Source organism: Triturus cristatus, chromosome 1_1, assembly GCF_964204655.1.
Source record: "Triturus cristatus chromosome 1_1, aTriCri1.1, whole genome shotgun sequence".
NCBI classification, from domain to species: domain Eukaryota; kingdom Metazoa; phylum Chordata; class Amphibia; order Caudata; family Salamandridae; genus Triturus; species Triturus cristatus.
The window spans coordinates 17,419,944-17,443,370 of record NC_140579.1 but is presented as its reverse complement, the minus strand read 5'-3'; the positions used below and the strand labels follow the sequence as shown (position 1 = coordinate 17,443,370).

Sequence of the window (23,427 nt, the reverse complement as noted above, 5' to 3'; positions counted from 1 at the left end):
TCACAAAGCTTTAAGAATGGCTTAGGTGGCTGGTATTAATCACAATTGATGTATATTGTAACAATAGACAACTTTTGTTGTGCTCATCTCAAAAGTAAAGAAACAGTACCACCATGTGGCAGACTGTCATAAGCGCCGGTGTTAGCATTTAAATTCTGGTGCCGATCACCGGAAACCACCGGCTCAAATTAAACACAGCTTCTGATCATTATGAAAGCTGAGTGCAACATTATTTTTCGCTTCTACATTTCATCTCCTTTCATGTTTCCACCAGTTCCTTCCAAATAGATTTTCACACATATAGTGTGAATATAAATCTACTTGGAGTGGACTTGGAGGAAAGCTGAAAAATCTCAGTCCCTTTCATAGTTCAATCATGCCTCAGTTCAGGAAAATGTTGAAAGCAGAGGAAGCATCTCGAAGGCATCAGTTCCCAGTGACAAACTCAGGGTCCTCTTTTGTTAGTATTGATAATGCCTGGTGTTGGAAATGGCCGTTACTGCAGGGCTACCACAGACTTATAGCCTTCCTCCTTCTCTTTTTCTGACCTTCTTTTTGTTGGCCTCAAGACTCTGAGCACTTTACCACTGCTGACCAGTGCTAAAGTACATGTGCTTTTTCCCCTATACCTGTTTGTGATAGTGCATACCTGATTGGTATATTTAATTTACTTGCAAGTCCCTTATAAAGTGGTATACCATATACCAAGGGCCTGTAAGTTAAATGCTACGAGTGGGTCTGCAGCACTGATTGTGCCACCCAAAGCAGTAGCCTTTCAAACCTGTCTAGGGTCTGCTATTATTGCAGGACCTGTGTGTGCAGTTTACTGCCACTTTGATGTGGCATTTAAATCCTACTTGCCAAAATTTCTTATCTTAAACTTCCCTTTATTACATATGTCACCCCTAAGGTAGGCCGTAGGTAGCCCAAAGGACATGGTGCTATGTAAGTAAAAGGTAGGACATGCACCTTTATCTTTTGCATGTCCTGGTAGTGACAAACAGCCTATTTTGTTTTTCACTACTGTGAGTCCTACCCCTCTCATAGGGTAGCATTGGGAATTCCTTAATAATCATTTACGCCAAAATTTCTGATAAGAGAGGAGTGGCTTTTTGGTGTTTCCTATGTTTGGAAGGGTATTGATAAATCCTATTTACTTGTGAGGTTGGATTTAACTTTACTATTTTAGAAATGCCACTTTTAGAAAGTGGACATTTCCATGCACTTACTGCTCTGTGTGCCTGACAGCCTGTCTCCAATACATGTCTGAGCTGGGTGACAACTACATTTGTGCATTCTCTCTAAACAGCCACAATACAAGACACTAAACAGCATTTGCATTTATCTGCATACTGATGGTTCATTCTGGGCAGGAGGGAGGAGAAGAGGTAACACTTCACATGAATAGGTAGTGCCCTGTCTCCCTACAAAGTGCTGATTTACCCCCTGTAGCTAGGCTAGCAGACAGGAGTGGCCTAAACGGGGACCTGTGCACTTCAGAGAGTTCTTTTGAATTCACCCCTAAATCAAAGGCGCTTTTGAGTATAAATACTGGATCTCTGACCCCATCGAATCAGACATATTTGGACCTGTATCCAGACATCGCTGGCTCTACATCTGCACAATGCCAGAAGGACTGCTGTGCTGCCAGGAGGGAATGCCACTCTGCTAACTGCTCTGCTGTGTTTGCCTGCTGCTTGCTGAGCTGGAGGAGGGACTGCCAATTTGAGGCCTGCCTCACTGTGCTGACCTGCTGCCTGCTACCTTTTTGTTGTGCTACCTTCCAAAGTCCAAGGGCTTGTTGGCTTGCCACCTGTTACCCAAAGTCTGAGGACCATCAAAGACTTCAAATTCCCACTGTGGGACTCTGCTCTACAAGGAGTCTGGCATAAATCCTGCATCTACAATTCTCCTGAGCCACTTCGTCAGCTTGCGCTGTTCAATCCCAAGTGCTTCGCTCGGATCGAGCATCGACAACTCCCCTTTGACTCAGCGCAACTGAAAGATTGAGTAATGCTTCCAACGTCTGTAACGCCTGATGCTGCAGCACCAAGAGAAGCCTTTGCTGACCAGACCTGCGTGGTTGCCTGGCAGTAGCGGATGCTACCAGACCCGGGTGGTGTGGCGGAGGAGGGGGGACAAGGAAGGGGACGGAAACAAAAAAAGCCACTTATCTTGCTATGGTGGCCTCGTCTCTCCTCTACCCTCTTCTTCCAACCTCTGGTCAGCAGCTGGAAGTATCAGAAAACTCCCAGGCTCCCCTGATCCAATCAATGCAATGCAGCTTTGGTTGATTGGTCTGAGCACCGTGGCCCAGCACTCAGAGGGGGACTGGGAGGCTTCACATGCTCCTCACCAGGTTGTGTAATGCAGCCTGGTGGGGGACATGCAAAGTGCGCATGACTGTTTAGCCGGCCCAAGAGACAAGGCCAAGAAGTCGGCACACTGAAGGAGTGTAAAGCACTCCTCTTCCTGCTATGCCCAGCCCCACCCGCCCCGAAAGCCACTGACTAATAGGAAAACTAAAAGATAATAACGATACATTATTATCAATTTAGTTTCCCTATTGAGCAGTGGGGCGATACTCCTCTGCCTTAGCGAAGGAGCCACCACTGTTGCCTGGATGATAACAGACAGCGTGCCAACACCGCCCACCCCTATGAGGAGCTCCGACATTGTGTGCCGACATCAACCAAAGCAACTTGAGCCCCAGCAGTTCTAGAAAGTTACTGAGATTCCGACCTCAAGCGAGAGTTCCTTGCACCTATCTGCACTCTTGCAGGCCACTCGCATTCCTGCATGCACCGTTCTCATCGGACCCATGCAGACACATCAACGAGCGCCGCTTGGGCACTACAGGTGCCCGTGTGCACCAAGCGATCCCCGGTTGGGATCGAGAATGCTTTTGAGCCTGCATTTGCACTACCGTAGATAATGTAATAGTAGCAACTGCATATTTGTGCACTATGATGGGCACTAGCGCTGGGACACCTTTGGGTAGCTATGCGCTTTATAAAAACAATAGAATAGAATAGATTAGATTAGAATTTGATTCCCTTGTGCACTGAGTGTAATAACTTAAGAAGTATTCATTGGATTTATCATTTTGTTCTCATTTTGTTGATAATCCATTAGCTAATTTTATAAACCTGTTTTTAGTCATTTTGTAGTGTATGTATTGTGATCGTGTGTGTGTGTGTGTGTGTTGCATAAGTACTTTACACATTGCCTCTTTAAATAAGCCTACCTGGTGGAGAGGTGTGGTGCAGCGGCCAGGGCAGCTGACTTCGGAGCACAGGGTTCATGGTTCGATCTCCGACAGCAGCTCAGCTCAGCACCATGTGACTCTGGGCAATAGGTCACGTAGTTTCCACGACGGCCCCCAGCGCCTTGAGACCCGTAAGGGTGAGTAGTTCGCGCTTTACAAATACGGATTTTTCCCTGCTCTGTGTCACACTGCCAGAGGGTGACCACAGATTATCTCAGTGGTGTATTTAGCTTACCCTGACTAGAGTGGTGTGATCTGCCCGGCTTGGGTGTCTACTTAAGGTAACCAGAAACCCCATTTCTGACACCTGGCCACTATCAATTGCACCTCCATCCTATTGATCACTCTTCTCTTGAGCCCCTGAACCCCTCCATCAGGGCCTGGAGACTTGAAGACCTGTGGTGGGGCAACCGTGATGAGCCAGTGGTGAGTCCATTCTGATGGAGGATACATGGCCCGCATGTTACCAGACCCATGGATATCATTACCCCGCAGATCTGTCCCTCCAAGTACTGCTCAGGGGAACCACTTGTTGCGCTAGGATGGTCCGCTGGCACAGGTGCCTGACAGTGCAGTCACCTATGCTTGGTACCGCCTTCAATCAGCCTCCAGAAATTACCTTCATAACCATCAGCTTACCCCGAAGGCCCCCATCCCAAATAGGAACCACAAGGGCGAGTGCCACCCTTCTCTCCTGGAGATCTCCTAACCTCAGCCTCTCCTGGAGATTCCTAACCTCAGCCTCTACTAGTGATCTCCTATCCTCAGCCTCTCCTGGAGATATCTCCTCCCCTCAACCTCTCCTGGAGATCGCCCATCCTCAGCCTCTCCTGGAGATCTCCTACCCTCAGCCTCTCATGGAGATCTCCTACCCTCAGCCTCTCCTGGAGATCTCCTACCCTCAGCCTCTCCTGGAGATCTCCTACTCTTAGCTCCACACTAGGTCCCAGCAGAGTGGCTTTCTTGGGACACGATGAGCCTCTTCTCTGGTGCGAGGCGCTGCTTGAACTAAATCCACTCCCAGACCGCTGTAAGATTCCAGATTCATACCGTGGAGCTCTGAGCTCCCACTACAGCGGTGATCCTGCACCGTGTCCACCGTGTCAGGTAGAGTTTCTTTGAGAAATGCTTCGCTCACCCCAACTAATACATAAAATTCACAAACTAATTTAGCCAAAAGAAACATAACATAATGATTAAAACAACCAAAATTTGATCATGGAATCAGGATATATGGATATTTGTAGACGATGACAGTATATGAACTGTATGTTCGAGAGCTTCTCTATACTCATAGGCTGCAGGATCTCACTTCATCTAGCTCATTGGAGCCGTCACCATCAGTTCTGGTCTGGAGGCTCTGGTGGTGTCAAAGGCTCCTGCTTGATGCGGCTCTGAGGATGCCAATGATGCCAGAGATGGTGCAGAAAATATTGATGATGTAAGTTGTTTAGGACTTCCCTTTGGGTGGTGTCCCACTTTGTCATAGATGGTGTTGGTATGTCCTCTGGGTAATAGACAGCTGCACACATTGTAAGAACTGCCAATCACAATATTTGTGGCTCTGAAGATAGGGCTCTCCTGAGGAGCCAGAGCCAGAGCCAGGAACAGAGCCAGGATGCAGTGATGCAGGTCCCAAGTCAATGTTTCTATTTCTTCACCATCCAGAGGGCTCCGCCTCAAGCCTGTGTTAATGCCAGAATCTCTCTCTGGCTGCAACACACCAGAGTCACCTTTTCAACCTGACGACTGAGAATCACTGCCAAGATCCTCGTTGCAGGTCCAGCAATAAAGAGTGAGGTTGCAGTCGCTACAGAGGACGCCTTGAAGAGTGAGGTCTCAGATGCTACAGAGGGTGCCTTGAAGAGTGAGGTCTCAGACTCTACAGAGGGCCCCTTGAAGAGTGAGGTCTCAGACGGTACCAAGGATGCCTCGAAGGGTGAACAGACATTATCGACTTTTTAATTTCGACCTACTGAAATATCGAGTTAGAAATATCGAAGGGACAGAATATCGACAACAAGAATGGTGACCAGAATATCGACATAAAGGCTATCCAAAACTTTCCTTACTGTTGGACTAACTGGAGTGTGAATTAAAAAAAAATGATTTTTTACAACGATATTTTTTTTCTCGATATTTTTGTACTTACTATAATGTAGATAGGACTTCGATATTCTGGATCTCGATATTTCGCCTCCGATATTTTTGACGTCAATATTCTTGTAGTCGATATTCTGTCAGTGATTCGCCTCGAAGAGTGAGGTCTCCGACGCCTCACAGAGTTCCTTGAAGAGTGAGCTCTCAGAGGCTGCAGATGGTGCCTTAAAGAGTGAGCTCTCAGAGGCTGCAGATGGTGCCTTGAAGAGTGAAGTCTCAGGTGCTATAGAGGGTGCCTTGAAGAGTGAGGTCTCAGAGGCTACAGAGGGTGCCTTGAAGAGTGAAGTCTCAGGTGCTATAGAGGGTGCCTTGAAGAGTGAGGTCTCAGAGGCTTCAGAGGGTGCCTTGAAGAGTGAGGTCTCAGGCACTACAGAGGGTGCCTGGATTATGCGGCAGAAGAGGACGGTTGCTGGAGGAGCTGTGGTAAGACACCTCTTGCTACATTAGCAGGTCCCAGGCTCCCATCTTGCTACCTTGACATTGATACCTAGCATAGGCCCATGTGGAAAGCCTCCATTGCTGGCTTGTTAGCCCCTGAATGCGGGGAAGATGCCATGAGTGAGGCCCTCCCGCCCCCTCCCCACTTGGGCATGCGGTCACAGGCAGACCCAAGGCAGCAGCAGCGCTTTTTCAGAATCATGTTCTGCTTGACATTATCTGAGTAGCCACTGATTTTAACCGTAACTGTACAGCGCTGGGTCACTGACTGTTGTAGGTGACATGTGAGCGCTCTGCTATCTTTTGTATCTGTGTGTATTGTATTGCTTTGGGGAGCGGGGGAGCCGAAGGAGGGAATTTAGGAGAACTGAATCCTAGCGTTTGAAAAATTGCACTGAACTGAATTGAATCATATCGTTTAAAAACTGCACTGAACTGAATCATAGCGTTTTTAAAATTGCACTTACCCGCACTGTAAAATACTTCTTTCACTCTCGCATTTTGTGAGGGATAGAGCATTGGGTCCTTCCTTACGGAGAAGTCGAGAAGCACTTCCCCTCACTTCCAGTCGACACCTGAGCACCGCCATTTTGGTCGACGCTCTAGTGGTTGAACCACTACAGCCGGGCCTCTATTTAGGAGGAGACATGCAAGCGCGCAGCGCGCGCGCGCAGCGGGCGCGCCGTTGGCGCGCCAGAGGCAAGCCCGTCTGCGCACGTCCGCGCCTCGACCGCTCCTAGCGCCAGCCACGCGGTGTGGCCTTCCCAAAGTCCTCTTAAATATACAAAGGAACAACTACTGAACATCAGGAACAAGGTCAGTGGGGGAGAGAAGGTTACTAGGGCGCTACAATCCAGCCCGGTCCTTGAGTGTGGCTTGCTCAACTGTCGCTCCCTGGCCAAACATCACCAGGAGGTGTCAAGTCTGGTGGAAGAGCTGCAACTGGATGTGTTATTTCTGACGGAGACATGGTGTAGTAATGACTCCCTGGTGGAACTAGGGCTCGCCTGCCCGGAGGGCTATAAGATTTTTCATAAGCCCAGAGCAACGTGGGAGAGGCGGAGGGGTTGGGGTGATGTTCAGGCATACCTGGGACTTTGCCCCTTTTAAGGTTGATGAGGTGGTGGGTATTGAGCTATTAGGTTTCACCCTACAAGAACAGAGGGGGAGGCTCCTTACTGGGATGGTCGGATACAGACCCCCAAGCTCTAATACTCAGTACCAAGCGCTCCTGGATGTCATCGCGGCCCAGTCACTGACACACTCCAGAATGCTGCTCCTGGGCGATTTCAATCTGTGGGAGAATGGCACTTAAGAGATCTCAGGGAAACCTGTGAGAGTTGCAGCCTGCATCAGTTGGTCCAACAACCCACCCATCAAGGGGGTCACACTCTGGATCTTCTGTTCGCAGACTGTAATGAAACTGAGGTGATTAACATTCTACCTCAGACTTGGACTGACCACTCGCTGATCCAGTTTCGGATTCAAATACCTGGTAGTGAAGCAACTAGGCCACCTCCTGTAACATATCGTATGGGGAGAAACTGGGCTAAACTTATGAAAAGACGGACGGAGCTGCTTTTTCAAAATCTGCCTCCTTTTGACCCCAAAGAGTCAGTAGGTACGAACTATCGTCTGTACCATAATTACATCCATGAAGTACTGGATCAGCACGTGCCTCTGAAGCGCCTGAAGGCCAAAATTAAACCTTCCGCACCGTGGTTTACTGAAGAGCTGAGTATTACACGCAGGTCCTGTCGGCTGGCAGAGAGGAAATGGCGCAGGCACTATGCTGAGCACGACAAAGTGGCTTTCAAAGGGGTGCTAGCTCAGTACAAGGAGCAGATTGTTAAAGCCAAGGCAGACTTTTTTGCCAATACCATCTTGTCTTCATCGAATAGCGCCAGAGCTCTCTTTAAGATCGTCAGAGACCTCTCCACCCCCACTAGTCTGGGAAACAAAGTGGTGGCCTCGCAGGCACTATGTGACAAAATTGCCTCCCATTTTGAGGAGAAAATTTTACAAATTGTTGGGGGGCTTTCTTTGTGTGACGCCTCCCCCCAAAACATTTATGGTCAGAGACCTGCGGAAAAACCAGGGGTGGTAACCTCTCTGGAACACTTTACACCGCTTACTGATGAGCTGTTTAACAGCTGTGTACAGAATGTGAGGTCAGGGTCTCCGCTAGACCCCTTACCTAACAAGATCTGGAAAGAGCATGCACAGGCACTGCTTCCCCGGATGTGGCAGATATGTTGTCAATCCTTGGAGGAAGGGGTGGTGCCAGAAGCATGGAAGCTGGCAGTGGTTACTCCCTTACTAAAGAAGCCATCTCTGGGCCCAGGAGATCCCACTAGTTTTAGACCTATCTCCTTGCTGCCTTTTCCTATAAAAATCCTTGAAAAGCTAGTGAGTAGGTCTCTCTCAGGGTATCTTGAAGAGTTCCATCTCCTGGATAAGAGCCAGTTTGGCTTCCGGCCAGGTCATGGAACGGAGACAGCTCTGGTCACCGTGCTAGACAATCTGCAGATGCGGGCTGACAGAGGCCTTTCATCTGTACTGGTTCTCTTAGATATGTCTGCTGCTTTCGACACGGTTAACCATCGAATTCTGTTGAATAGACTGGAGCTTCTGGGAGTTAAGGGACGTGCCATGAGGTGGATGCAATCCTATCTCACAGGGAGACAACAGGTGGTCACCTTGTCCCCTTTCACCTCCAGCAGGACCTTGGTGGAGCATGGGGTCCCTCAGGGGCCGGCCATTAGCCCCATCCTCTTTAATATTTACCTGCAGCCACTAATCTCTATAATCAAGTCGCATGGGGTCGACTTGGTTAACTATGCAGACGACACCCAATTGGTGTTCTCATTGGAGGGGAAGGGTGCTCTGACTATGGATGACTTCCAGAGATGTATGCGCCAGACATCGGACTGGCTTAGGGCCAACTCCCTGCAGTTCAATGGAGGCAAGACAGAGGTGATCTACTGTTCCTCTGCAGGAGTACGTGATATGCCTTTTGACCTCAGACTGGCCCCAGAGGTGGAACCCATTATCCCTGTGACAACAGTGCGGAATCTGGGGGTTATGTTTGACTATAATCTTCAAATGGCCTCTCAAGTTAAAAAAACAGTGGGGGTTTGCTTTGCTCTCCTGAAAGCCCTACGACAGATTCTACCTCTTCTGCCAGCGGAGAAAAGACCTCTGGTGGTACGCAGTATCATCCTGAGTAGGCTGGACTACTGCAACTCTCTGTACCTAGGAGCCCCTCTTTACATCTTCCAGAGCTTGCAGAGGGTCCAGTCTATGGCAGCCAAATTGGCGCTGAACAAGAAACGCGGATTTTCAACCACGCTGGCGTTACAAGAGCTCCATTGGCTTCCTATAAGGGAAAGGGTTAGGTTTAAAGCCCTATGCATTGTCTATAGAGCGGCACATGGTCTCGGCCCAACCCCCCTGCAGGAGAAATTGTCCTGGTATAAGCCTCAAAGGACTCTACGCTCTTCAAATGCCTCTCTGCTAACCACTGGCAGGGTCAAGAGGGCCAGGATGGGGGGCAGGGCCTTTAGTACAGTGGCATCACGGTGCTGGAATGATCTTCCTCTGAACATTAGACAGGCTAACTCTCTGATGGATTTTAGGCATAGCCTGAAAACTTGGCTTTTCCCTAGGGAGAAGCCCTTGATTTCCTGATCTCCTAATTCTGCTCCTCCGGCCGACCTCAGTATTTATCTTGGTTGTCTGTGGTTACTTGGCCGGTTAAAAGTCTCTTTACCATCTCAGTCTAGCGCCAGGATACCCGTTGGGTGACAGTAGCGCTTTACAAGAACAAAATACAAATACAAATACTTGTGCTACGATGTACATTTTCTCTAATTACTACATTTGTCCTACACTGAAAGCTCCCTTTGGCCACGCCCTGTTGAAGCAACCTCCTTTGGATAGGCTCTATCCCACCCTGATGTTTCAGGCCTCTGAAATCTTTGCATTGATCTGGAGGAGGTGGGGCAGAATGTAGCTTTCAGAGTTCCTTGAAGTTACTCACTGCACTGACTGTTGGACTGTATAAGTAGGCTCAGATCGAATGGAGCGCCTGGCCCTAACGGAATTCCAAATTCAATTTTTAAAGCAAATCTTGAGCATTGGTCAGAGGTTTTAACGATTTTATTCAATGATGTTATTGAAATTTGGATCGGTTCCGAGTCATGGCAAGGAAGTATAATTCAGCCGATATACAAAAGTGGTCCACACGATAACCCTGCAAATTATAGGCTAATTGCCCTAACATATGTGGAGGCAACAATCTTTGCGAGCTGCCTGCTTGACGACTTGGAAGAATGGGCAGCAAAAAAAGATCTAATTCCAGCTTTCCAAACAGGCTTCAGAAGGGGCGAATCAACGAGTACGAACTTGAGCTTACTGACTTTATTGTCCAAAAGAGCAAAATATAAGAAAGCAAAAGCTATATATCTGTTTTGTCGACCTTAAGGCCGCTTTTGATTCTGTTCCCCGTAATCTACTTTGCGTCAAACTTTCATAATGGGGTTTCCCAAACCAGTTGCTTGACATGATTAAACTGTTATACACTAACACATGGGTCCAGATCAAAGTCGGATATGGCAGAAGTACAACCTGCCGATTTGAAACTAAGAGTGGTCTGAAACAAGGTTGCGTTCTGGCTCTATGCCTTTTTAATCTTTTTATGGCCGACCTATCAATGCATTTTAAAGAATTTAACGCTCACTCACCTACCTTCTTAGGCAAAGACATCAAATATTTACAATATGCCGATGACACCATTTTGTTAAGCCATACTGCCATAGGCCTAAGAAGATTCGTTGATTCTTTTATTCACTATATCACCCTTAATGGTTTGCAAATCAATACCAAAAAGACAAAAATAATGACGATAGGTGGTACAAAAACAGATAAGAAAGAATGGAATATTAACGGGTTAAATATCGAAACCGTGAAATATTATAAGTACCTAGGAATAACATTCGATGATAATCTGTCTTTTAGACAGCATTTCATTAACCTTAAAGCAAATGCGGCAGCCTTGTCCTTTGCTTTCAGAAAGTTGAGGAATAAGTTGTCTTATCCAAATCATGAACATCTATTAAAGGTTAACGCGAAAATCCTTGATGACCTACAAATAAAAGTCTTCAAATCACTCTTTGTGGTCCCTAGGTATATAGGTCACGCTAATGTCAGATTAGAATTTGGTCTGAAAAGGCAATCTCTGGTACGGCAATCTGCCTTTTTCAAAACGTTATATTCTCTGTTTCGTTCAGACCAGGCTTCCCTTGCAAACCAATGTTGGCAGGAGATAACCAGGTATGAGCACGCTAGGAGTTGGAGAGCTTATCTAAGAGAGAGTTTACTCAATTTTAAGTGTCCAGTCTTTGAAGAAGAAGTTAGGAACAAGGCAGTTTATAAACAGACAATAAATTGTTCAGTCACTCTTTTATCGAGTATTTTAGATAAGGATGAGCTCACAAAAAAGAGTCACTCCTGATCAGTTATCAACTCATTTATTAAATTAGAACCTCAATCATATCTCATGGCCCATTAAAAACCATTTTTGAGGAACAAATTTATGTTGTTACGGTTTGGGAGATATCCCACAAAGGACGGAATACCCAAATGGGAAAAAAACTGGTCCACAAAAAGCTGTATGTTATGTGGCTTTTAGAACGAATGCTTACTACATATTGTAACTACGTGCCCCCAACTGTTAGAAGAGCGGAAGACTCTGTTGAGACCCATTTTTAATGAACTAGGGGTGAGAACATGTCGACACGCCATTATAATCTGTCTCACTGGGAATATAATTTGTAAAGTTCATTTATATTGTCGAAAAAAAGCTACTAACCAAGTCTGATAATGATTGTTATTGAAGCAACATGTCGCCAAAATGATAATTTGCGTCTAAAGGTTTAGTGCACGACTCTGAATTTGAAGTTCCAAAAGGTTTTAAATTGTTATAGTGATTGGGAAAACAAATTTGAGATTTAAGTAAAACGGTTTTAAAATTTTAAAACACGCACAATTAACTGTATTTTGTGGGCCGTCCTGCTAAGGAGAAAATTATTTATTTCCTAATAACAGTTTTTGGAATTGTCCGCCAGCTGCTAGCACAACTGCACTTTACTTATTGATGCTAAAAAAAAATTAAAAAACAATATTTGCACAATTGTACTTTAATTATTGTTTGGTACAGGCACTTTTAATCATTGATGCTAACTTTTCCGTATAAAGCTGCAAATGTGTTCTGACAACAAAAATTAATGTTCTTAACCTATTGTGTCTTATTCTTGATTGTAATGATTTTTATTAATCAACAAATAAAGTATAACTAACTCTAACTCTGTTGGACTGGTAGCCTCCAGACCTCCTTCCTCAGATAGTTGAGGAGGGTGTGTATCACTATGAGCCTGCAAGAAGCAGAGATAAAGGCTAGACGCAGTTCCTAAGGTGAGTAACGTTTTCTGTTTTATATCTGCCAGCCAACATAGACAACAGTTAATAGTTCATGAAAAAGAAATGCCAAGATTTCTTTGAATATGGCTAGTACACCTTCAAACCCTTCCACGTGCCCTGAAACCCCCAACACAATCAACACAAATATTTGTTTTCCATTTAATGTGGCTCTTGAGTGAGTTACACTTTTGGTTGCCGGATGACTGGTAGTTCTGTGTGGGGGAAAGATTGTTGCCGGTTCAGGGTAAGGAGACATTCGCACCACACTAGACAGGCCAAGGAAAAATTGACTACCAAGCTCTGGGCAGGAGATTTAACCAATGCTTTCCCCCAAACTGGAGTTTTACCTCTGATTCCTCCATCAAATGAAAGTTCATGTACAGGGCTCTGCCGGTCCAGAGCAGAATCAGCAGAAAACTGAGCAGCAATGTGGCCACGGCTAGCCGCACAGCATTGAGTGCGGTGTGGTCTCTCCCCAGCAGCTCCAAGTTCAAAACTAAGGGGGAAAGAAAATAGGAAAATTCATATTTGTTAAAAAAAATAATATAGACCAGTGTATAGGTGAATCATTCAGCTCAAGTCATTTGTTTATTTTTGGGTTTGTAACGATGGAAAAATGAGCGTAAATGTGGCTTTTACATTTAAATGTGTTTAAATAATCTTGACTGACCAGCCTCTAGATGATAACAAACCATGGGGTATAGTCCCAAGAACGTGTGTTAATAATCGCAAAATTTGCTTAACGCAACTTTGCATATCGCACTATTTTACGGGAAAATAACGCCGTGTTAATGTACTAATCTGAACACAGCGGGGCCATGCGATAGACTCCCGATACCGCGCCAAATGTCCGCGATAAAGTCACCGGGACGGCGATAAAAAAGAAAACTCCAACTCGAAAAAAGTTGCGATGGGCACAACCACAATAAAAAAGACAGTGACAATCTTACCCAAGCCTGAAAATCACACACGTCAGGCGGGAAAAATCACTATAAAAGTTTGGAGAGAAAAAAAACACAAACAACAGCAAAGCACAATGGAGGGAGCCAGAGCAAGTCCAGAGGACAATCAGACCCCCACAAGCCCCCCGTAGGTCCAGCTTGGGACCTCGGGGTCAGCGAAGGTCAAGGACAAGAAGAGTAGGAAGAAGCGGTTCCGTCCGCAGGGAAACAGGATCCTGATAATGGAGGTGGTAGAACACCATCAACAACTGTTCGTCACCTCCACTGTGTCACTGGCAACTAAAAATGGAATATGGCAGTCCATCGTGGACAAGTAGAATGCAGTCGGAGTGAGGAAGAGGACAATTGGTGAGGTCAAGAGGCGCTGGAATGATGTCAAGCGCAAAACAAAGCTGAAACTCGCCAACCTCCGGAGGGCAGCAAGGCAGACTGGAGGTGGGAGCCCAGCGCCACAGGAGGAGCTGGATGACATGGTGGAAATGGTGTCCACAGTCATCAGTGGGGAGACGGTGGCAGGAGTTGAGGGACCGGACACTGCTTATGACCGGACGCAACAGCACCGGGGTGAGTAACAACTAGGGACTGGGGGGACCGGGGGAGATGGGCACAATGGCACACATGCACAATTAAGTAGAGCACATCTGCGGACAAACCATGCCCCGGACCCCCAACTCCCAGTAAGAGACCAATGTCCCCAAGTATGCAACTTCTCTGCACTGCATAAGCACAGAAGTCAAAGGCACACTGCATGAAAGGAAGAAGGGGCAGCAAAATCAGAGCTGCAGGGGAGACTCCCCCAAAATGCTGCACACACACATAACAGGCAGAGCACATCAACATTGATAACAATGTGGTACAAACCACAACACGCACACAACAGAACACAGGACACAATTGGTGCCGCTTGTGTGTAGAAACTGGCCGAACTCATTTGGCATTTGTGAGAAGTTGGCCTGGTATATACTGTCCACTAATTATAGTGGGCACCCTGTACCAGTCCAAACAACCCCTTATTGGTTATAGGTTAAAGACAACCTTTATTGAAAGCTATCCTAGTGGTAGCTATGGAGAGCAGCCTTCGGGCTAAGTCTTGAAGGAATGTAAAGCAGCTTGTTTTACCAGTCTATAATCTCTTGAATGGCTAAATGAAAGACAACCACTTCAAATATATATATAAAATATATGTATTTATTTCTAAACACACCCTCCTAGTCTCTTTATGAGACTAGAGGTCAAAACACATAAGTTACACTACAAATATGACAGTAAAATAGCACAAATACACGTCAGGCCCTAGGGGTGAGCAAAACCATATACTTAAATAGTGGTATAAGAACCACGACTTAACTAGATACAAGGCCTAGAGCCTGTAGAATCGCTGGGACCCCAAGGAACCACCCAAGGTAGTGACACAGGGGATCCATGGGGGCCGTGTGCAGTGTGATAGCATAGCCGCGAGCTCCCGTTAGCTTCTATGGGGAAAGTCGCGGTTGGATTTTTTAGGATTAGGGACACTTAGAAATGAGTCAGGACCAAACCCTTTGGGACTTAGGAAGTTCTAGGATCAACACCCACGGGAGCACTGGAGTACTCGTGTTACCTCACCCAAGGAAGCCAGGTGCATAGGTGTCAAATGGTGTCAGGTCGTCGATTTCAATGGGAGCTGGCAAAGAAGTGCTGCTGCCGGGAAGATGCGAAGTGTCCGAAGAGATCCAAGCCTGGATCGAAGTCGAGAAGAACCTGAAAGCAGAGGGGACAGAGTCTGGGTCACTTGCTAGTGACCAGGAATACGATAGGCAGATGACCACCAAAGTCGGGTGATTTCAGATGAAGAAGGTGAAGCTTGACTCTTCAGCCACGAGGACCAGGAGGCTTCGAGGACAACCAGGAGCTGGATTCGAGCTGTCCCACGAAGGATGTCAAGTGCTGCAGCGTCGGTGCCCGGAATGGACACAACAAGCCTTGGCAACAGCAACCCACGCAGAAAGGAGAAATATGCTTCGGTGCAGACGAGCAAGGTTTGAGGGACTCACCACTTGGTTGGAAGTCAGGGCACGTCTGGAGTAACCAGGGAAGCCGAAGGAAAATCAAAGTTACCTTCACAGGGACCCACCAGTCGACGGACCAGGGATCGCGAAGGGGCCTCGAGAGGAAACACAAAATGGCAGCCCACGGGTCACTCAGGGTGACTAGCCCGACCATCTTCGGTGGATTCTCTGCTCGAGGTGGGGGCTACAAGTAACCCCAAGCACGACTTTAAGAGACGTCAATAAGTCAATGCACTTGAGAAAGTGCACGGTGACCAGGAGTTCCGGATCTGAGCTACTCACAAGGGTTGTGGGTCTCAGCTTTGCTGGGGACTCAGGTCGGCCTCTGAGATGTCTGGAAATCCTTTTCCTGGGCTCAGGGAGATTTCTTCAGTCCTCTAGTTTTTAGTAGAGCGTTGAAGTTCCAGGATTCAGCTTCAGAGTTTCGTCCAGGGATATTTAAAGTCCTGTTGCCAGGGGTTCCTTACTTATACCTAAGGAAGGGGTTGGACTAACTCAAGGGACCCACCTATGGGAGGGTTTGGAAAGAGGGGTGCCTACACCCATTTCCTTTGTCCAGTTTCACGCCAGAGCAGGGGCTGGAAGCCCCTGAACCGGTTTGAGCTGGACTATGCACCGGGATACCAAATGTGCCCCCAGTGCAGGACTTCAAAGCACTCTGAGAGTGCTCCCACCCAGCCCCAATACACATAAACCTGTCTGTGAGGTGGTTACACCTCTCTGTGACAGGAAACCTATTGTCCAGGCCTCCCCTGCCGGACTCTCGGTCAGCAGCAGGAGGCCAGACCCGTGTCTGTGGCTGCAGCATCCATTTTGTGATGCCAGGGCTCTATTAGATTTCTACCGGGTATACCAGTACAGCCATGTCTTTCCCTCTAGAAGGGTGAGATCATATCCTCCTATCAAGATTTGATGTGGGGGTATGATTCCAAGGTGTTTGGCACCAAACACGACATGTTTCCGTGCAGCAGTCCGAAGTTAGCATTAATCGTTTAAGATATAATGCACTTAAGAGTATATGGTCAGGCTGCACCACTGACAACCCTGGAGAAGAGATTCCAAAGGCTGCAGAGGGGCTCAGCTCATGCCTGGGCACCCTCTCACAGATAACCAAGCACCCTGCCTTCAGGATTGATAAGGCCTGCCATAGGGGTGACTGATAGGTTACTATGTGCAGTGATAGGTGAGGTATAGTGAACCTATACCTCAGTAAGGGGTGCATGCACCACCTTACCCAGGCTGCAGTAGCAGACCAGTGCTGTCGTTTTGGAGTGCTTTCCAGGGGTGGCATAATACAAGCTTCAGCCCCTGGTAAGCCTCTGGGGTACTTATGCCCTGGGTACATAGTATACCATATATAGGCTTTCCTGTGTTCAGTTTCTATTGTTGGTAAATTCTGGTGGGGTTTATTCAGTTTTTTCAATTATTTAAAAAAACAGTGGTTATCAGTGGTTACACATTTACGCGCCATTAAAAACCACAGATACAGTGTTTTTCCGGTGTTAATGGAATGTTTATTTATTTTAATTATTGCTTGCTTTCTGCACTGATAGTGCATGTGTATAGATAGCGTGGGCACAGGGTATATGAGGACCAATTACAATTTTACAAATCAAACTTATTGTAGGACACCATACAATACTTCTTTAGTGAGTCTTTGGTGATATGCGCTTCTTCTTTCCTTCCTATGTAAACGTTTATCTGTGAAAAGGCCCTCACAACATTGACACTTGAGCTGGGCAACGCCAAAACAGCCAGTACACAATTTGCTAACTCTGGCCAATGACATAGCGTCCCATGCCAATACTGGTGCACCTGAAGATTGTGATTCTCTAGATTAGGACATGCTCTGCAACATATGAGTTGAGTTGGGCACATATGCCCTTAGTTATTAAAGCGGTCAAAAATGAAGCAGTACTTTTCAAAGTCTGGAGAAAATTCAGAAGGGATCTAGAACTTGTGCAGAGTACCTCAGTGAGGCTTCATTAACTTCAAATGCCATGGTTGGTGGAGACATTTCTATCCATCATTGCAAGCCATTCCCATAGACTGTAAAAAAACAGTTCCTGAATTGCTCCTCAACATTTCTTTCCTTAGCAAGTGGCAAGAATTCTAACATGGACTATGTTGCAGTGCCAAAGTCACTAAAAGTGTTGCCCAGCCTACTCTAAATGAGATGTTTCACATCTACACCAATTACGCTGAACACTTGGTAGACAAGGGTGTTTTCAGACTCTAGTATTTTGATTATGTCCACTACAGCAGTCACATTTTACTGTAAAAACCTAAGCATACAGTAGACTGTACTTTTTTCACATCACTTTCAATATGTGACCGAATCTCATCACATTTCTTGCCTTTGGCGTCATCACTAAGCAAAAATTCTGTAAACGGTCGCCACATGGATAATATGGCATTCCCAGCTTCTACGACTGAGAAGCATAAGCTAAGGGACACCGTTGGGATGACTCTTTCTTTGATGCCACACAAAGCACAAAATGAGAAATATTTGCATTTTATTTCCTGGGCATAACAAAACAGTGCACTAGAATGGACTACAAAGTCAATAGCATTCTTTATTAACTGTGTAGATTGTAAAGATGCTTTCAGCATACCATCTATCAAGTGACAAGGATCTCTTACAGGGAAGCACTTCAGCTCAGGTATCGATTTTGACAGGTCATTATACAACTTTTTCATATACATAGCTGAACTACTGCAAATACAAACAATATAACTCCAATCTTTGTTGAACTTGGTAGGAACTTTTTTCAGCATCATTCCAAGTGACACTGCGTTCCATATTTACCAACGTCTGGTGTCATGTTTTCACCACTATCTTGGTGACAACATTCTTTTACCATATACCTGTCACTACACCTTGCATTGAATGTTTAAAGCCTAGGGTGTTTGGCAATTCACTTACAATCAATACTGACTCGCTAGAAAAAGAGGATGATGTATCAAAGGACTTCACCCATTCTCTGTCTGTGGGTAAATGTGATTGTACAAATTGGGAAGGATTCTTATGAAACCAGCCATTTTACCTATCGGTGAAATCAAAGGTAGCCAAAATATCATATATAATTTTGATATTTTCTGATTCTCTACAGTTTATAAAATAACTAAATAACACCTAAAACAATCTTCTAAACACTGCATCTTTAGACCAAAGACCACAAAACTGAAAAAAGCAGAAGGAATAAGAGACAATGTTTTAGTCTTAAACAACAAAACTCAAGCAGAATAATGTTAGCCCAGTCTTTCTTGCTGTTGCCTTGTATAAAAAAGTTACATTGTATTGGCCCCTCAGGTAGAAATAAAAATGACTCTTTCACTCATCTTTTCCTTTCTTTGAATGGCACTTAGTTTGTAGTTGCAGAGGTGTTTTCTCAGTGTTTATAACTTTACACCGGTGATGGCTATTTTCCTTTTGGTGGGGTTTAATCAGTTATTATAGGTTTAAACCTAGCCTAACCATATACTAGGGATTCACAAGAGTACCCCAGAATCCAATCTGGATTGCACCTAATGTACTTGCAATCAATTTAGAGAGGAAGCAGCTAGGCTGGGGCCCTGAATAGCAGGGTCCCAGCAAGACTAAAGTAAAAAAAAAAACCTGTGAAACACCAGCAAAAAGTGGGGGTAAACATGTGAAGCAGATCGTATTCTCCTACAGCAATGCAGGTAAATGTGAGTTGACAATATACAAGTACAAATCCACATCCGTGATGGTGTCGAAATGTCCACTGTCCCGCATCAGATAGGCAGCTCCTCCCAAACAGTCACAATGTACACTGTCATGCAGTCTGTATGTAAACATGTACAATGTGTCAACATACATGTAAACACAATGTTAAAACGCATCTCCCCTTCACATTGCAGAGGGATTTCCAACGCCTCCTGCAGAGCTGTCCGAACCTCTCTTCTCGGATGATGAAGAGGACAAACACACCTTCGACAACGATGCCCTCATAGTTTTTGGACAGCTGCGACCTCACACCTCCAGGAGCAGGGCATCCCAGCTACCACGAGGAGACACAACCCCCTGCACAGACCACACAGCAGGCAGCACCCACCACCACGGCTGACTCCCAGGACTCCCACAAAGGCCACATGGCCTTCCAACGCCGTGTGTTGGGGTACCAGTAGCAGCTGGCTGAACAGGTGCGGGTGGGGTTCGACCGCATGGTAGACAAACTAGATGCCATACGTGGGTGTCTAAGTCCCATCACGGACCACTCACAGTACCTAACAGACACCCACAGTCGACTCCATGCCCTCCAATGAACCATGGCTGACATCGCTGGAGTCCTGACTCTGAGACAAGAACAACTGTGTAGTCGGAGTGGCTCCAGCAATGTCACCCGGGAGTTGGGACACATGCGGAGGTTAATGGAGACCATGGTGTAGATGCAGACGTAAGGAGTGGCTGCCACGGCCGCACACCAGCGAGTGGTAGCTGGGTTCCTCAATGACCTGAAGACCCTCCTCATGGCATTGCTGCCACAAGGCCTAGCGCTGATGAATGCTGCTGCTGCTACCACCACGTCAACATCTCTGCCCCCTGAGGTGTCACTGCCACAGAGTGCTGGAGACAGAACACCACCGCCCACTTGTGAGGCACATGAAACAGCAGAGGATGAAGATGCGGATGAATCAGAAATCCCAGTAAGAAGAAACCAGTAGCATTCATCTCCGCCATTTGGACGGTTTGTGCTTGGTTCTGCCCTCTGCATCATCACCCTCCACTGTCCCCCGATACACTCTGTGACACTCACCTTTGACCTCGACATGGACTGCCATATTCTGATTAGTCCCCTATGACACAGCATTCAGGCTGCGGACTGAGAGCTTTCCCTTCCGTTGAACTTGTCATTCCCTGAAGGACTCTGGCTGGCCCTCCACGGGCCAACAATGTAAAGTGGGGTTTGCCTGGACCTGTACTGCTCCAGCTACAACACTCCACTGAATGTGCCTTACACATTCATATTCACACAGATGTGTCATGTCTATGTTCTTTCAAGTGGGAAAGTATGGATGAATGTAGGGTCAATGACTCCCCCTTACGTCCATGTTGCTCATGTTGTGGGACTTGGGTCACAGGGTGACAAATCGCCAATTGCGGTCCAGGTGGCGCCGGCACCACAACTGGGACTCGCGCATCAGTTACTTCCTTGTCTAGCCCAGGACAGAACCACGCCCAGAGCCCCGGGGTCATTGTTCACACCCTTACGCTGGACTCCCATACGCCAGGCCAGCCCACTCCGCTTACATTCACGGGGGGCGACAACGCTACATGTCCCAAGTCTTCCTTGTAGTGATCTGCTTATCACTGGTCTAGTTGTCAGCATGCTACAGCCACTCCCTCACGGCTGGTTTACACCCACACCACACCCATCCAGCACATGCATCACAGGACATGTGACTGTTACCCTGCCAATAAAAAGGTCCGGGCGCACGTGCTGGACGCCATTTCCACTTTCTATCTGTGTGTGTCCGTGTGCCTATTATTTATGCCTGAGGTCCCTCCAACATCACATTCCCCAGGGCCGGAGGTTACATGATAGCGTCCGCACCACGATACCCAATCATAGAGGTTCCATGCATTGCGGGTCACAGACTTGATGGCACCGGACACACTGTGGCCGGCACAGGCACACCGCCACGGGACGGTGACTTTCGGTGCACTGAGGTAGGGGCACCTTAAATGCTGAGCGGGTGTGCAGCCTGCGATAATACCCTGTCCTGGTAAGGATTTGTGTGTGCCCTGCTGAACCGCAGTGTAGGCCTGAGCCAGCGGGCAGCATGGGCCTACCGCCATGTGGCGTTGCCTCGCGGTTCACAGAGTTAGTGGCACCTAAAGGCTGAGCGGGTGTGTAGCCTGCGATGATGCCCTGTGCACTGATATGTTCTCGGTCATTGTGATATCAAGACCCAGAATCAAGTGTGTGACCAGGTGGCCCGCGGTGCGGGACTGCATGCTGTTGAGGCTGCCAAGGTCGCGGGCCCCGGGCTTGGAGATTGCACCGGCACGTGGTGGACCCTCTTGGAGACACGCCGGTGGCAGAAGGTGAGCAGTGAGCTCTGGGTGCGCAGGGGTGGGCAGTCACCACTGGGCGGCGATAGGGGCTGGGGTGCGGCAGTGTGTGAGCGCAGGGGCGGGCAAGCAAAGATGGCATGTGCAATTGTATGTACTCTGCCATTCCTAAATCTGGACTCTGTTTCAGATAAGGGACCTGGTGGACTGCAGTGTGTACCGCACCTGGTTGGAGACACACCGGTGGCAGCAGGTGAGCAGTGATCCCTGGTTTTGCAGTGTCGGCACTCTCTCCCTCTCTTCCTTTCTCTGTCTTTCTCTTTCTCTCCCTCTCTCCCTCACTTTCTCACTCTTTCTTTCTCTTTCTCTCTCTCAGTCCTTTGATGAGCACATTACGCACCTTCTTATCTTGCATTTTGTCTTGCAGACTGTGACTTACAGATTGTCCAGGGATGACCCGCCATGGATCTTCCAAATGTTTGTTTTGAGTTTAATTAGAATAAAATGTTTTGTTTGGTAATCCAAAGATGACTGAGTGTTTCTCCTTTTTCCAACCTCACATACATGTTGAGTGTTGTACTTTAGCGACATCAGGCGAATTGTTTTATTCATGATTTCGTAAGGTTGATGTCACATATCTTTGTCAGGGGTGGGCCGGGCTTGGGGGTGGGTGTCGAGGCCCTCTTGGGCGTACGAGCTGCATGATCGTTGGCTCAATGGCAACTGTTGTTCTTCTGGTATGGCAGTGGTCTGGGCTCCCTTTTATGTTGCAGGTTGTCGTCCGACTTTACACCAGGTCAGAGCAGTCGTTAGTTTCCTGCTGCTAACGCGCCTTATCGCCTGTTTTGTGATCTTATCACTGATCTTGCTGGTTGTTGAGAATGTGGCAGAGTTGTGTGTTCGCTGCTTTTTGCACCGGAACGCCTACTCTGCATCTCATTAGCGTTCGTTGCCGGGGTCATCCGTGGCGATGTTTTTTCCAGCTGCTATCGCAGATAAATTGGTGATATGTGCTGTTTGCACCAGCTTGTGAATGGTGCGATAGGTTTGCCACTTTGGCTGCGATAAAGTGCCGTTAACTCGGCGATAAGTCCTTGAGAATATACCCCAATGTGTGAAGAAGATGGAGAAAGAGATGGGTAAAGTACTCGGCTAATCTATATCTTTAAATGCCTCATATCGAGTGCCGGATCAGAATTTTGCAGATCTTCTTGGAAACTTTGGAAGACAATACTGGAAAACCCTACTGGCACTTACTTGTAGATTTAAAAACAACCACTCATGGAGACTACAGGTTACATATTGGGACCATTTCTGTGGATCTTCCCATCGACTGTACTTTCAAAAACGATTTAAAATCCTGTAGGAAGGAATGCTCGAGGTGACCTTCACGGTTTATATCCAGACCCTTGAGCTAAAACACTACCACGTCCACACATCTGCATGAACACTGACCCCTCTGAGTAGTGACGGTGCCCGCTCCCCACTGAGGGACGCTCTTCGAGGCTCTGAGACGAATGATCTATCGCCGAGTGTCATGTTCCAAACGGCAGACCTGGCATGGGGTGATTTTATATAGGATGTGATCACCCTACTGGTGGCCTGGTCAGATCACTTAACACTTATTCTCATTGAGTTATGAGATAAGTGGTCACAAATCTATCTTCTCTCGTCAGCTTTGGATCACTAACGGTAACTTGGGTAACATCTCATCCTCAAATGTGGGCCCTACTCTGGAGAACTGTGGTATCCTGTGTTTACGTCTTTAAGCCATTGTAAGGTTCTTGTAAAGAACACTTTAGTGCTTGCCATTCTCCAGTGGTAGGATCCTGTGTGTCCAATCTCCATGTCTGGAATGTATAGTTTCAAAAGAAGACTGCTGGGATTGGACTGGAGCTGGGACTATCAGGCTGAGATGTAAGAACCATCCTGAATAAAAGATACTTGAAGTTACCTATTGAGTGTTGGATCCGACCTCTCAAGAACCTTCCTTGAGCTCTACATGACAAGGGTCAGGAGAACAGGGTGAAT

General features: G+C 47.0%; 1 protein-coding gene across 1 annotated transcript in view; it reads right to left on the bottom strand.

Moving 5' to 3' along the window:
* The window catches only part of LOC146869151 (uncharacterized), a 169,465-nt gene that overhangs the window by 93,894 nt on the left and 52,144 nt on the right, over window positions 1-23,427 (bottom strand). The window contains exon 4 of the mRNA XM_085632315.1: window positions 12,694-12,842. Within this exon, the coding sequence (XP_085488441.1) occupies window positions 12,694-12,842 (149 nt within the window). The remainder of the gene's footprint in view (window positions 1-12,693; window positions 12,843-23,427) is intronic.